General features: G+C 42.2%; 1 protein-coding gene across 1 annotated transcript; it reads left to right on the plus strand.

Moving 5' to 3' along the window:
- The first annotated feature begins 280 nt into the window (after positions 1-280).
- LOC133402876 (DEP domain-containing protein 7-like) lies at positions 281-16460 on the plus strand. Its single transcript, XM_061677123.1, has 12 exons — positions 281-362; positions 553-738; positions 2192-2333; positions 2415-2510; positions 2588-2778; positions 4456-4657; positions 4755-4882; positions 5003-5158; positions 5310-5452; positions 15224-15349; positions 15845-15920; positions 16261-16460. Exons 1-12 carry the CDS (start codon positions 296-298, stop codon positions 16458-16460), a joined length of 1713 nt encoding a protein of 570 aa, XP_061533107.1. The 5' UTR covers positions 281-295.
- Positions 16461-16640: the final 180 nt, after the last annotated feature.

Below are 16640 nucleotides of genomic sequence, written 5' to 3' on the forward strand. Positions count from 1 at the left end.
TTCCTTGGGGGTCTCAAATGTAGCCTTTAATAAAATAGCAACAGTCTTGCCAACATTACGTTATTTTGGCCATTGTGCTTTGAGTTTGCGAACACGTTGAGTTTGTAAGCACCAGTAAAGTGGCAGACAACATGATGAGTTCACTGTCTTGGGTTCTAGCGGCATCTAGTGGTTTCATTCAATAATTCCCCCCCAAAAAAGACATTTGCTTACCCGAACGGCGTTGATTGCTTTCTCCTAGCCACCTGTTGTCAACTGGCGTCGTTTCCCACACTCAGCCACGAAGTTTGGAAACATGGCCTCAATTAAGGAACGAGCTGCAGCGTTGAATCTTGATGAGAAACTCCGTACTCGTCCACAAGGTACGGTTATACTAAACCTTTCGGTGGTGTGGAAATGTGTTGTTTCTGTTTAATTCTGTTCCTTCATTCGTTTTCTTCCATGCCCTGTGACCTGCCTTAACACTGTTTTTGACATTTTTCATTGAGTGGAAGACAGTGGTCGACAGTGATGGGCAATGGTGTTGTGACGTCTTTGTTGTATTTCTCCTAGTTCGTGGGTTTGTCGTGAAGGGAGCCCAGTCGCCTTCTTTGGAAAGCAGCCTCATCTCCCACCTCAGGTCTGCTTTGAAAGTAAGGCGGCTTCGCGTCTACCTTAAGTCCCACAATGACTGCTTCCTGGGCTCTGAGGCTGTGGATGTTGTGGCAGAGTACATAAGCAGCGACAAGGCCTTTGAGGGTGAGGGTGCTGCCCTGTTGTGCTTGGCAATCCTGAATTGTCCATGGAATAGTACGCTCTCAGTCCTCTCTAGTAAGACAATTCAGTGCAAATGCCCTTATGTTTATTAAACAGCTTTTCAGATTTGCTATACGTTTATTTTTTTTATCCCCCCCGTCTTTATCTTTGACGAGAGATTTTGTTTTAATTCTAACAAAAGGTTCGAGCTCCCAGACTCAGCAGCATGTCTTTATAAAGTTAAATGAAAACTTAAATGAATATCCCCTCAAGTTTTCTAGAGTAATTTCAAATAACTGAATCAGAATCATCATTTGCCAAGTATGTCCAAAAAACACACAAGGAATTTGTCTTCGGTAGTTGGAGCTGCTCTAGTATGACAACAGACAGTCAATTGACAGAGAACACTTTTGAGACATAAAGACATTGACAAAAAACAGTCACAGAGCAATAAAGGGTTGCTAGTTATCTGGTAATGCCGGTACTTTTTTTTTTTTTTTTTTTTTTTGACAATTGTGCAAAAAGATGCAGAGTCCTCTAGCACTTAGAGCAGTTCGAAAGACTGATATTGCAACAGTCCAGTGCAATGACCGTTGTGCAAAGGGCGCCGAGACTTCAAGCGAGTAGTGCGATAATCTGGGACAATGTTGATTGTGCAAATGTTGCAGATACTCCTCAACCAGTGTGCAAATAGAGCAGATGCTACTCTGGCATGAGTGGCCAGTATTGGTCAACAACAGATATGCAAATAGTGCAGCATGGCGAGACTACTACAGTGAGTGCACGAGTAATATATAATTGGCCCCACAGAAATGTGACAACAAACGCAAGTCAAAAAATTGCCAGCATGTTGTAATGGAATTTTAGGTTAGCTGTTTAGGAAGTTGATTGCAAGAGGGAAGAAGCTGTTGGAATGTCTGCTAGTTCTAGTTTGCATTGATCCGTAGCGCCTACCTGAGGGAACCTCAGGAACCTACCTGAAATGTTCATTATTCACTTATCTGTGTTTTAAGTTAAAACAGAGAGTGCACGGAGTTCCTGGCATCGGCAGCATAAACCTAACTGTAAATTAATAGTACTGTGAACTTTACACACTTTTAAATTGTCTTGTCAGCCATGTGATGAAAAAAAAAAAATCCTGATATACGTTTAAATGCCAAATATCAGTCCAGCTGATAATCGGTCTATCCCGAACTAGCAGTACTAGTAGCACACAGTTATCAACTGCCTAATATTATCAGGTACTTGTTATAATTGTGCACCTAGTCATTCTATTCATACACTGGATATTTTTACTAGTGAAGACAAAGTGTACTAGTACATGGACAATTCAGTGTACTAGTAGGATAGCATAAACGGCTTCCATTAGTTGTAAGCATTACATACAACACATACCAATTAGAGTACATCTTAACCAGCACTAAAAAAATCCAAGTCTTTTTCTTAAATACCCAAGGAGCCACAGCATGCCGGGACAAAGTGGTGAATGTGTGCCAAGCTCTGCTGGACTGTAATGTGTTTGAGGCAGTGGGAACTAAAGTGTTTGGCAAAAACAAGAAGCAGACTGAGTTTCAGGATAGTAAGAGTGCTCTTTACAGGTTAGTCCAATTACCGCTACATGCAGTTCACCAAAAATGTTTTTCAAGCTCTATGTGGATATTGTATAATTGTGTCTTCAGGTTTGTTCATGAGCATATTCCCTCAGTGGAAGACTTGGAGAAAGATGTGCTTGTGAACAGTATCCAGAAACTCTTCTCTTGTTCTCCCTCAGAAAGGTACAAGATCAACTTAAACATCCACAGAGTTCATTTCATGTTGTGTGAATGCCTCATTGCTGTTTTTGCTTTTGCAGGGAAGCTGAGCAGATGTATCCCTCTGGGCCAAAATGTCTGATGCCCACGCCTATAAAATTCTCCCAGACATCCACTAAAGTTTCCCAGTTAGACAGTCCTGTCAGTGCCAGTTTGCCACTGGAGACCAGAGTGGAGAATTTGAGTCTGAGTCCCAACAGAGTGCAGACCCATTCTGTTTTACCACAGTCGGGTAAGAAGTTTAGAAGCTACATGTCAGTGGTCATGATTGTTACGATATTCAATTGTTCTAGGCCTGTCACGATAACACATTTTTAGGACGATATATTTTCCCCAAAACTATCATGATAAACGATATCCTTATTTATTTCAGAGGCATACAAAGGCGAGCTCTTTACCAGTCAATCAAGCACGTTTGTTGTAGTCAACTCCTGTCTGAATCTGTGGCACTGAGGTTATGCTTAATAAACATTTAACAGTTCCCGTGTGTGTGTTTGGGAACTAACACACGCAACAACTCTGAGCGAGGTCCTGACGCTGTTTAGTTCTTTACCTCATTAGCTCGCGGGCTCGCGAACATGATAAACAGTTACCTTCCCCTTCAGAGTGTCTCTTGTGTGATATACGTTGAACATGGAGCAAGGCTGTGGAGTAGTGGACTGAGCGAACACCGGTCTGCCGGTGTTCCAGAACCCCACTAGTGCAATGCGGTGCCCCCTCTCCATAAACAATTTACATAAGCTTACAAAAAAAGTAAAATGCCAATAGTTTGTAACATTGCCTTTAGTTTATAAGATAACATGCCACACAATTTAAAATATAAACTAGAACATTTTCATTTCATTACTGTATTGCTACTGCCAAATAAATAATGCGAGTAATTTGCTTTTGCACCATCTAATGGGACAAACCAAAAGAAACAATAACTTTCTCTTTCTTCCCATTCCTTCTTTTTCTTCTTCATGTTCTGGACAGTTTTGGTCGTTTTGACGTTTCCAGAGTTCTCAAGTGTCAAAAAATTTGCCCTTACCCCAACAGAGAGCAAGCAGTATCGCAGAGCCAGAAGTGTTGTGTTGCACCTAGCTCTGTTAATTCCAAGGGGCTTTGCAGATTGTGGGGAAAATAGGGGGAGGAAGAGAGAGCCTTGAGGTGGGCTAATTTCAATGTCCTGTACATTGTTCACCTTGCTCCTCTTTTTTTTTTTTTTTAAATCAATTTCATTCTCGTTTCATTGTAATATAACTGTATAGGGGAATTCTCCCCCCCCCAAAAAAATAAAAAATAAAAAAGTTCACCCTGATTTTTGGCGCCCCCTTGAAGCTGCGGCGCCCTTACCATTTTCTAACCCCACCCTATGGGTCCTTGCACTAGCGGTTAATGACACAGCCTTCAAACCTGCCGTTGGCTCGCCATGCGTTGGCTTACTACAGCATTGACAAGTTATCGAGTCCAGAAAAACTATAGTGTCCATTTTATTTATCGAATAAGTTGATATAGTAATTATCCTGACAGACCTATTATTGGCATTATTATTATCTAATCAAATTCAGCAAAAAAATAAAAACCTAGTATACACCTCCACATAACTACAAACAAGACCTGTGATCTGCCACAGTTTTTTGGTGGTGATGTACTCGCACATACTTGATCTTAACACACGTGCATGTCTTTTGTTTACTTTTTGTCCATTTCCATTGTTTGAACAAAAATTTTCGTTTAAAAAAACAAAGAAAGAAATTCACTTTGCAACACTGTTTTTCAGGCTCCGAAACAATAGTTTTATGCGATCACCATTTGTATGTCTTCAGTTTATTTTAAAAAAAAAAAAATTAAATAGCATCCAAGTAATGCTGACAGAAGAGTGTTATACATATATGTACGCTAGAAATATGTTCTGCTCACCCCACAGTGGTAGATGAGGTGTGGCAGGAACAAACCCTCCTCAGGTTATTAAACCTTGTGGAGCTCCCCCTGTTGGAGGGAGTGCTTCAGATCAACCACATCTCTTCCTGCTCAGCTCCATCACAAACTATGACTCACAATAACCCTGACCTGATCAACAGCAGCAACCACCTTGACAGACAGATCCTGAAGGCCTTCAGGGATTCTCAGTATGTTTTGTGTCCCTCAAATGTATATTAAAGATGAAATGGGGAAGGATGAACTAGATGGACCTTGTTACAAATGCATTTCATTTTCATCATGCAGACACGATGAGTGGCTTTGTGCAGCCCTGGGCTGTCTTGACTTCCTCCCTGACCAACCAGTAGTGAAGCTGAGCCGAGAGCTGCCTCTCTTGTTCCCTCAAGATAAGCAGAGCCCTGAGCAAGCTGATGGCAAAACACCAGGGAAGTGCTAGCACGAGAAGCAACTGACTGCAGGGTGTTTGCTGTTGGTGTTTCTATGTATTATGCATGATATTCGTATTAGGTTGTATACACAGTAATGGTTTTACTGTCTGGCTCCAGGTAATAAATGCCTCTCTCAAAGTGGCACAGCTCATTGTAAACTGCTTCTATATGGGACATTGGTGAGACACTACAACACAGATAGACCTCCACTACTTCCTGAACGAATGACTGATGTATATTCTGCAATAACTGAACTGCTTGGTAGGGACTTGTGTAAACACAAGAACACCATCAAACATGAAGCATGCATCATATTTCTTAAGTCATTATGTTGGTTAAAAGCTGTATTGATGTCAGTCAATCCCCTTCCTGTTTGGCTTCATCTTTATTTTACCCTTTTGTCCATTTCCAGTGGATGCAAAATTGGGCACAGCTCTTGAAGCACTCCAGCTATGCTTGAAGCTGCTGCCACCAAGCACCAGAGAGGAGCTATGTCGAATCCTTACATTTATGACAGTGGCTGCTGACGTGCAAGAGATAAAACTGGACAAGGAGGTGATTATTAATACTTTGTAGTACAGAGAACTAGCCAGACTGGTTTTCTATTCGCAAATTTACTTATTTACATTTTTACTGTGGAACCTATCTTCAGCTAAATTTTGGAAAACTCACCTTTTCCTGTTTTTGTGCTCTTTCTGGAAAGCCCCAAAAATACCACATGATGGCACCAAAGCCCTGGATAATGGTTAAATAGAAATTGGTCAGTGTTGAAGTGATACATCTAGATTGTCGACTGTTGTTAAGAACTTTGTCTGCCCGGGAGAAGTCAAGGCACCATAGAGGCACACTTTGTCTGTAAGCCATTTATTTATTTATTTTTAAAGGTCATTTCATAAGATTAGTTTCAAATGTTAGTTTGTGGTAAATTTATGGTTTAAACTATTAATATAGGTAATCCTGAAAATGCAGCCCTATGATGACACGCTGTACAAAGCGAGTGCAAACTGTAGGTCGGTCCCAAACACGGATAAATGCAGAGAGTTGCGTCAAGAAGGGCTGTATAATGTGATTAGCGGCTATGCCCCACAAGTAGGATGTGACCTAGAGGAAGGAGCAAGATGAAGTAGTTCTGAGCATCCCAGACAGAGCGAGTCGTGATTGGTGCAGATTGTAATGGACATGTATTTGACGGAAACAGGGGTGATGAAGTAGTAATGGGTAAGTATGGCATCCTGGAAAGAAACTTGGAGGGACATATGGTGGTAGACTTTGCAAAAAGGATGCAATTGGCTGTAGTGAACACTTTTTCCAGAAGAGGCAGGAACATAAAGTGACCTAAAAGAGTGGAGGTAAAAGCACAAAGGTGGATTACATCTTGTGCATCTGATGTAATCTGAAGGAGGTTACTGACTGTAAGGTAGTGGTAGGGGAGAGTGTGGCTAGACAGCATAGGTGGTGTGTAAGATGACTCTGTTGGTGGGGAGGAAGCTTAAGAAGACAAAGGCAGAGCAGAGAATGTGGTGGAAGCTGAAAAAGGAAGTGTTGTGCGGCTTTTCGGGAAGAGGTGAGACAGGCTCCCGTTTGACAGGAGGAGCTTCCAGAAGACTGGAACACTACAGCCAAGGTGATAAGAGGGACAGGCAGGAGAGTACTTGGTGTATATTCTGGCAGGAAAGGAGAGAAGGAGACTTGGTGGTGGAACCTCAAAGTACAGGAAATCATACAAGGAAAGAGGTTAGCTAAGAAGTGGGACAATGAAAGGACCGAAGAGGGGAGAAAGGAATGCATTGAGATCCGACGTAGAGCAAAGGTAGAGGTGGCAAATGCCAAACAAGGCATATTAGGACATGTATGCCAGGTTGGACACTAAAGAAGGAGAAAAGGATGTATACAGGTTGGCCAGACAGAGGGATAGAGATGGGAAGGATGTGCAGCAGGTTAGGGTCATTAAGGATAGAGATGGAAATGTGTTGACTGGGTGCCAGCAGTGTGCTGGATTGATGGAAAGAATACTTGGAGGCATTGATGAATGAGAAAAATGAGAGAGAAGGAAGAGTAGAAGACTCATGTACCAGGAAGTGGCAATGATTAGTAATGGGGAAGTTAGGCATTAAAGAGGATGAAAAATGGAAAGGCAGTTGGTCCTGATGACATTCCTGTGGAAGTATGGAAGCATCTAGGAGAGGTGGCTGTGGAGTTTTGGATGAGCTTGTTCAACAGAATTCTAGTGGGTGAGAAGATGCCTGAGGAATGGAGGAAAAAGTCTTCTGGTACAAATTTTTAAGAACAAGGGTGTTGTGCAGCGCTTGTGGGGACTATAGAGGAATAAAGTTGATGAGCCACACAATGAAGTTATGGGAAAGAGTAGTGGAAGCTAGACTCAGGACAGATGTATTTGCGAGCAACAGTATGGTTTCATGCCTAGAAAGAGTACCACAGATGCATTATTTGTCTTGAGGATGTTGATGGAAAAGTACGGAGAAGGTCAGAAAGAGCTACGTTGTGTCTTTGTAGATCTAGAGAAAGCCTATGACGGCGTACCCAGAGAGAGGAACTGTGGTACTGCATGCGGAGGTCTGGGTGGGAGAGAAGTATGTTAGAATAGTAGAGGACATGTATGAGGGCAGAAGAACCATGGTGACGTGTGCTGTTGGTGTGACAGAGAAGTTTAAGGTGGAGGTGGGACTGCATCAGAGATCAGCCCTGAGCCCCTTCCTGTTCGCAGTGGTGATGGATAGGCTGACAGATGAGGTTAGACTGGAATCCCCGTGGACCATGTTTGCAGATGACATTGTGATATGCAGTGAAAGCAGGGGGCAGGTGGAGTCATGCACTGGAAAGGAGAGTAATGTAGAGTAATCGAAGTAAAACAGAATATATGTGCATGAATGAGAGGGATGGCGGGGGAAGAGTTGAGGCTACAGGAAGAAGAAATGGCAAGGGTGGAGGGCTTCAAATACTTCGGGTCAACAGTCCAGAACAATGGTGAGTGTGGTAAAGAAGTGAAGAAATGGGTCCAAGCAGGTTGGAACGGGTGGAGGAAGGTGTCAGGTGTGTTATGTGACAGATGAGTCTCTGCTAGGATAAAGGGCAAAGTTTATAAGACAGTGGTGAGTTCAGCCATGATGTACGGATTAGAGACAGTGGCACTGAAGAGACAACAGGAAGCAGAGTTGGAGGTGGCGGAAATGAAGATGTTGAGGTTCGCTCTAGCAGTGACCAGGTTGGATAAAATTAGAAATGAGCTCATCAGAGGGACAGCCAAGGTTGGATGTTTGGGAGACAGTTAGAGAGAGCAGACTTCGATGGTTTGGAGACGTCCAGAGGAGAGAGAGTGAATATAATGGTCGAAGGGTAATGAGGATGGAGCTGCCAGGCAAGAGAGCTCGAGGAAGACCAAAGAGAAGGTCGATAGATGTCGTGAGGGAAGACTTGAGGGCAGTTGGTGTTAGGAGGATGCAGGAGATAGGCTTAGATGGAAAAGGATGACACGCTGTGGCGACCCCTAACTGGACAAGCTGAAAGGAAAAGAAGGTCATCCTTAAAATTTAAGGTTGCGGAGGTCGATACTTGTGTTCTTTTGCTATTCACGGCAGGGCTTGGTCTCTGTCCCCCACAAATAACAGGGTTTCATCATATCTTTGGAGCTCTTTTTTTGCTTAATTTGTTAAAAAATAATTTTTACACGCTCTCGTACAGTGCAGACGCCTTTTTGCATGCTCTGCATGCTTCGCTTCTGTTTACATTTTTTCTTGCTGATAAGCTTGTTTTTCTTCTAAAAAAAATATATAAATTAGAAGCAGCGACTCCTGGATATTGTTAAACCTGCAGAACTACTTTTTTTGTAGCTAGTTGTTGCTAGATTCCAAGATTTTCTGATACCCTCTCACCATTACGTGAGCGTGGCCTGATAAATAGCACAAGCCTGCTATTAGCAACAAGAACAGCAATCAAGATGCCTCCCTTTTCCACTGAGGACTATCACAGACTGCTGCAGAGGATGTCAATCCTGGAAACGAAAATCCACCGTCTTGAAGTGTATGTGAATGTAAATGGGCAGTTGGGGAATAAAGCCACTCTCAAAATGGTGAGCAGAAGTGTGATAACAGACAGCCACTTATCTCAACAAAGAGGACGGATGTGGACTGTGGAAACTGTAATGGACCATCCAGCAGTTCTCCCTGGAATTTACTGGGAGCAAAGCCCAAAGATATGGGACAACATCTAAAAGGGATGTGTTTTTGCAGCGAGAACACCACCAAAGTACTGTGTTTTACCAATGACATGGTGTCTGATAGCTCTAAAAAAAAAAAATCCTGGAGATCACAAATCAGCACCCAACTGTGAAATATGTCATTATACACACAGGGTCCCTGGATGTTCTCAAGCAGCAATCAGAGGTATTGAAGCGAGATTTCATTGATCTAACAAAAGTGCAATGTTTGGATGGATTTTTATTAGTGGACCTCTCCCATTTGTACGATTTTGGGATGAACGTTTTTCTAGGCTCAGTCAATTAAATAAGTGGCTCAAAGAAGTGTGTACAGCACTATCTGTGAGTTTCATTGACAATTTCTGCATTTTTTTTTGGGGAGCGCAGACATCTTTACAAGGCAGACGGTTTCTGTCTAAATAGTTATTGGCTGCCAAATTTTTTTTACTGTGTACGTCATTCAGCGGCCCAAAAAGAAAACACTGGCCTTGGTGACACGGCTGAAGGACAAATAGATGCAGTTGTTCTCAAACAATCGGAGGAACAGGAGTTTAGGCGACACGAGGCGCAAACTGATTCATCAGTGTCATCCAAACAATCGGAGGAGCGAATGACAAATGAGATGAGCCAGCACATTGAATCTCCTGCACCCCTCCCTCTCCCATTGGAGCAAAGCCCAACGCAAAACTCACTCTCTACTAGCCTAAATTCTCTGCTAGGTGTAACTGACAGGATGAAGACGATTGTCAATATTGGAATCCAACACACACACCAATATCTTCCTCCCATCCCCCCTCGCCTGAAACCTCCGTCCACTAAGATGCAAAGGGCCCCTCCTTCACCCATGAAGAACCTTATCTGCAAATCTGATCTGCGGGGTCTTTTCCAGAATAAGTCAGACTCCTATGGAGATCAGGCATTTTTGATCCATGTAATTACAAGGGACAGAAAGTTGGTCAAAGAAACGTGGCACAAAAAAAGCAGAACTACAAACTTAGTGAGGATAAAATGTGAATCTATCAAGCCATTGTTTCCAGTTATCTCTGCAAGACTAGCTCTTTTCAATATCAGGTCACCGGGTAATAAATCAATGTTGATTAATGACGTCATTACAACCTATGATATGGACTTTTTGTTACTAAATGAAACGTGGTAAACAGAAAATAGCTGTAATACCATTTTAAATGAGGCGACACCAGCAAATTTGAATTTTATGAACAAATGTCAAATCGGGAAAAAAGGCGGTGGTATTGGTTATTTTTAAGTCATTATTTCATGATAAAGAAATTATACTTGGTGATTCTAGCTCTTGTGAATCTTTTTTCTTTTTTTTGTAATTTATTATTTATTTATTTATTTATTTTTTAAGTTAAAGGTGACCCAAAGGTTATTGTTTTAATTTATAGGCCTCCAAGATAAAATAGAAAATGTATGGAGGACTTTTCAGAACTGCTGTCAGATATTTGTACTGACTAAAACTATTTTATCATAATGGGAGACTTTGACATTCATGTTGACAATAACATGGAAAAAAAATCTAAAGAACTCTCTGCTATACTAGAAACATTTGACCGCTCTCAACATATTAAGACTCCAACCCACACTCACGGTCACATCTTAGACCTGGTCATCTCAAAGGGTGTTGAAATTCTATCAATTGACATTAAAAAGAGGGCTATTTCTGACCATTTTTGTGTATTCTTTGAATTACGGACTCTTCCAAAAGTTCAGACAACCTCTGTCTATTAAGAAAAGGTACATAAATGAGAGTACCACCACTAAGTTGATGGAGACCATTGCTTTGCCACAAATTGTGAATGCTGAGACAGTTGATGAACTTTTGGATAATTTCACCTGTAAAATCTCAAATTTCATGAATGCTGTCGCTCCTATTAAAACTAAGACAATCTTGAGGTGACCAAGAACACAGTGGAGGAGCACAATGATGGTGAAGACCTCTAAATCAAAGTGAAGGAAAGCAGAACATAAGTGGAGGAAAAACTAAACTCCAAATTGACTATGACCTCTACAGACAGTCTTGGTAATTTTAACCAAGAGTTAGTCAGGGCTAGACGGCAACTCTTTTCTGAAATCATCAGTAAGAACTGCAACAATACTTGCACTCTGTTTGCTGTGTGTTTGCTAGCTCACAACCCCCCTGAATCAGACAGCTTCAGAACTCCTCTAACAGCAGATAAATGCAATGAATTTGATTATTTTAGTGAAACAATACAATCCATCAGGTTCAATATTAGCACAAATCAGCAAAATGATAAAATGATACTACATCTGAAGCCACCCAGGAAAAACTCTCTTACCATGTCAGAATTTGATAGTTGACCAAAAACCTGTAGAGAAAATGGTTCATCAGCTGAAACCATCAACGAGCTGTCTTGACTCAATACCATCTGACTTTTTTCAAAGATATTGCGAAGTCGGTGCTAGCTGATTTGCAGCAAATAATCAATTGCTCACTTCAGTCAGGCGAGTTTCCTAAAGCTCTTAAAGTAGCTGCCATTAAGCCTCTGCTAAAAAAAAAAAAAATAGACCGCTGGACCCTTCCATGTTAGCAAGCTATAGACCCATCTCAAATCTCCCTTTTCATAGCAAAGATTGTTGAGTTATTTTTAACCAACTCAGCAATTTCTTGAATTTAAATGGACTTTTTGACAAATTTCAATCAGGGTTCAAAACTTATCACAGTACAGAATCTGCTCTTATCAACGTGCTAAATGATACACGGTTCAATACTGACTCGGGAAAGGTGTCAATTCTGGTCTTGTTGGACCTCAGTGTAGCTTTTGATACGGTAGATCATAATATACTGCTGAACAGGTTGGAAATGTGGACTAAAGGGACTAAATGGTTCAGGTCCTTCCTGGTGGAAAGAAGTTATTTTGTAACCAGTGGAAGTGTTCAATCTCATCAAATGGCAATGACCTATGGGGTCCCTCAAGGGTCAGTTCTTGGACCCCTCCTGTTCAGCTTGTATATGCTACCCTTGGGCCAAATTCTTAAGAACTTTAATTTTGACTATCATACCTATGCAGATGACACACAGTTACATCTAGCAGTGTCTCCAGATGACTACAGTTCAATTGAGGTGTTGTGTCACTGTCTAAAACAGATAAATATCTGGATGAGGCAAAATTTTATTCAATTAAACCACAACAAAACAGAGAGAATTGTTTTGGGCAGTAAAGAAAAGAGGATTGCTGTTAGTAAATACCTGGAATCACTCTCTTTAAAAACAAAAGATCAAGTCCGAAACCTTGGTGTTCTGATAGATTCCGATTTGACTTTCAACAGTCATATCAAATCAATTACTAAAACTGCCTTCTACCATCTGAAAAACATATCCAGAGTGAAGGCTTGCATGTGTCAAGCAGACCAGGAGAAGCTAATCCATGCTTTTATCTCAAGTAGACTTGACTATTGTAATGGTCTTCTGACTGGACTCCCTAAAAAGAGCATTAAACAGCTGCAGCTCATTCAGAATTCTGACCAGAACAAATAGGTCAGAGCATATTACGCCAATCCTAACGTATTTACACTGGCTCCCAGTCAGCTTTAGAATAGATTTTAAAGTTCTGCTACTGGTCTATAAATCACTAAATTGTTTAGGTCCTGAATATTAACCCAAATCGACAGACTCCGGTCAAATAGTGGAGCACAGAGTCCAAAGCAAACATGGTTAAAGCAGCATTTAGCTATTGTGCTGCACACAAATGGAATAAGTTGCCAACAGAAGTGACGTCAGCCCCAAGTGTGCATGTTTTTAAGTCCAGGTTAAACACTCTTCTTTTTTTCCCATGCTTTTTAGAGCATTTCCACTTTTAAATATTTCTTGCACTGTACGCTGTTTTAATTGTATTTTTATTTTATTTTTTTCTCTTCGTTTTAAATGTTTATAAGCTGTTTTTTCTTTGTTTTTAAATGCTTTTAATCATGTAAAGCACATTGAGTTACATTGTGTATGAAATGCGCTATATAAATAAATTTGCTTTGCTTTACATTGTTTTATCCATCCAACCATCCATTTTCTACCACTTATCCGAGGTCGGGTCGCGGGGGCAGTAGCTTTAGCAGGGACGCCCAGACTTCCCTCTCCCCAGCCACTTCATCCAGTTCTTCCGGGGGGATCCCGAGGCGTTCCCAGGCCATCTGAAAGACGTAGTCTCTCCAGTGTGTCCTGAGTCGTCCCCGGGGTCTCCTCCCGGTGGAACGTGACCGGAACACCTCACTGGGGAGGCGTCCAGGAGGCATCTGAATCAGATGCCCCAGCCACCTCATCTGGCTCCTCTCGATGTGGAGGAGCAGCGGCTCTACTCTGAGATCCTCCCGGATGACCAAGCTTCTCACCCTATCTCTAAGGGAGAGCCTGGAAACCCTGCGGAGGAAACTCATTTCGGCCCCTTGTATCCGGGATCTTCTTCTTTCGGTCACGACCCACAGCTCGTAACCATAAGTGAGGGTAGGAACGTAGATCGACCGGTAAATCGAGAGCTTCGCCTTTCGGCTTAGCTCCTTCTTTACCACAACGAGCCGATGCAAAGTCTGCATTATTGCAGACGCTGCACCGATCCGCCTGTCGATCTCCCGTTCCATTCTTCCCTCACTCGTGAACAAGATCTCAAGATACTTGAACTCCTCCACTTGGGGCAGGATCTCATCCCTGACCTGGAGAGGGCACGCCACCCTTTTCCGACTGAGGACCATGGTCTCAGATTTGGAGGTGCTGATTCCCCACTATACACTGTGTTGATGGTGCACTACTTCCCCCCCCTCCTGAGACGCCGGACGGTGGACCAGCATTTCCTCAAAGCCATCCGGAAGTCTCTCTCCATGGCCTCACCGAACTCCTCCCATACCCGGGTTTTTGCTTCAGCGACCACCAAAGCTGCATTCCGCTTGGCCAGCCGGTACCCATCAGCTGCCTCAGGAGTCCCACAGGCCAAAAAGGCCTGATAGGACTCGTTCTTCAGCTTGACGGCTTCCCTCACCGTTTGTGTCCACCAACGGGTTCGGGGTTCTGTCTGAGGTGGGAGTTTAAACTCCTTCTGAAAGGGGATTCTGCAAGACGTTCCCAGCAGACCCTCACAATACGTTTGGGCCTGCCATGTCGGACCAGCATCTTCCCCCACTATCTGAGCCAACTCACCACGAGGTGGTGATCAGTTGACAGCTCCGCCCCTCTCTTAACCCGAGTGTCCAAGACATGCGGCCGCAAGTCCGATGACACGACCACAAAGTCGATCATCGAACTGCGACCTAGGGTGTCCACCCTTATGCTTGAACATGGTGTTCGTTATGGACAATCCGTAATGAGCACAGAAGTCTAATAACAGAACACGGCTCGGGTTCTGATCGGGGGGGGCCGTTACTCCCAATCACGCCCTTCCAGGTCTCCCTGTCATTGCCCATGTGAGCATTGAAGTCCCCTAGCAGAACGATGGAGTCCCCAGCAGGAGCGCTCTCCAGCACCCCCTCCAAGGACTCTAAAAAGTGTGGGTACTCGAAACTGCTGTTTGGTGCATAGGCACAAACAACAGTCAGGACCCCCCCCACCCCCCCAAAGGCGGAGGGAGGCTCCCCTCTCGTCCACCGGGGTGAACCCCAACATACATGCGCCGAGCCGGGGGGCAATAAGTATACCCACACCTGCTCGGCTGCAAGGGGCAGTTACATAAACACACCGAAACAAAGGGCGAGGTATCGATGGAGTTGTAGTAAGTGGGTCTTGAATTTGTGGGGAAATGTATTTTTTTTTTTGAGGGATGAGCTCTTAATCTGCATTAATGGATATTATGGTAAATGTAAACTCTTCTTAAAATGTAATGTTCTATTGGCAGATTGTACCACTATTTCGGTGTTGATTTTGTTCAGTCTTTGTGTTTGTCTTTCGGTAAAGTGTGATAAATGTGCAAAAGAATCAGAAATCAGCACTGTATGGGGTAAAAATTTTAATTATGAAGGCAACAATCACTACTGCACTTTTAATTTACCCAAACTGCCACTGATTAAACTGTCGGTGGCTTTTTTCTTCTCAGAGTTCAGTTTCAGGAAGATGCATGATAATGGCCCCTGTAACATGAATGATGTGTTACATGTAGATGGAGAACAAACTTGCAGTGAAGAGGTCTTTTTCCAGGGCTATCCTGAACAGTAAGGCTCTGCCAAAAGAGAGAGAGGATCTGATGGTCGTCTTCATGCTCAGCAACATAAAGGAAATCTTTAAGGTAAGCGTCATAATACATGTATGGATTTTCACTCAAATGGACACAAATTAAGATTATGGCTCAAATTTGGGTCAGACATTTAGAATATTTTATGAAATCATGCAAATGTTTAAATTGCAACTCCCAATTGTAAAGAAGACTTTTGGTCAACAGATTTCATAGATGACTCTGAATTCCAGAAGCAGGTTTAGTTTGTCAGTCTTAACCCGTTAATCTTTGAAATTGGCATGACATTTCTTTTTTGGTGTGAGGTAAGTGTTTGAGATTTACAAATGCTGTTGCCTAAATTTTAAAAATGTCTTTTAATTTTATAAGACAGGCACACTATGATCCAGTCGTAAAAGAAAAGTGAAGTTATGAAATTCTAAAATACACTGTCTCTGTTTGAGCATGTCACTGGAAACAATACATGGTTTGTATTGAAAGGTCAGTCTGTTAATATCTTGTCAGAAAGATATTATCTGGTGCGGACCATTTTTATTCTTTTTGCTACAGATACCTGGAGCCCTGCACAAAGGTGTGAGCGACAAGCTGACTGGCCTTGTTCAGGGGAAACAGCCCGATGTCACTGGTGAGTGCCTGTTTTGAATGGGAAAGCATTGCAAAGAAAACACCTTGACAATTGCAGATCAACATAGCACTGTCCGGCAAATACTGTAACATAGAGAGAGAACAATAGATTAGGTATATAATTTCAAACTGATTTAATTTGACCATAGCACTTTTTTTCTGGAAAAGAACCAATTTTGTAAATAGTCACATTGTATGTAATACTGTATTTGTTAGATATGAAATGGTCAGAAACCACAAAATCATTTAGTTGTTCCTTCTGTACATTACAGTGACAAGCTATTTTATGCATATGGGATTGAAGAGGGGGGGAAAAAAACCCAAAACGTTTTGTTTTGTAGGCTGTCAGGTTTCCAGCAGGACTGACATTGACACTACCAAGACCACAACTGATCAGGAACTCTGGTCTTTGCTTCACATCATTCACCTGGACACAAAGATCTCGCCCAAGGAGCGAAAGCACCGATTTAGGCAATTTTACCAAGCCCATCCAGAGATATTCAATAATTACTTTGGTGAATCTGCTGTTAATATGCTGTAGGTTTGTGCATTGGCAATTTGTTTACATCTAATGGTGAAACGTTAAAGGTTAGCCAACAGGCTTAAAAAGGAAAGGGAAAAAAAAAGTGATATGACAGTTATTCATATATCTGGAGCATGCTTATATTTGTCGATGGTCGATAGTTTTTGTTGGAATGGACTAAAATTAAATAATCAGGAA

The sequence above is a fragment of the Phycodurus eques genome, chromosome 5 (genome assembly GCF_024500275.1).
Source record: "Phycodurus eques isolate BA_2022a chromosome 5, UOR_Pequ_1.1, whole genome shotgun sequence".
NCBI classification, from domain to species: Eukaryota; Metazoa; Chordata; class Actinopteri; order Syngnathiformes; family Syngnathidae; genus Phycodurus; species Phycodurus eques.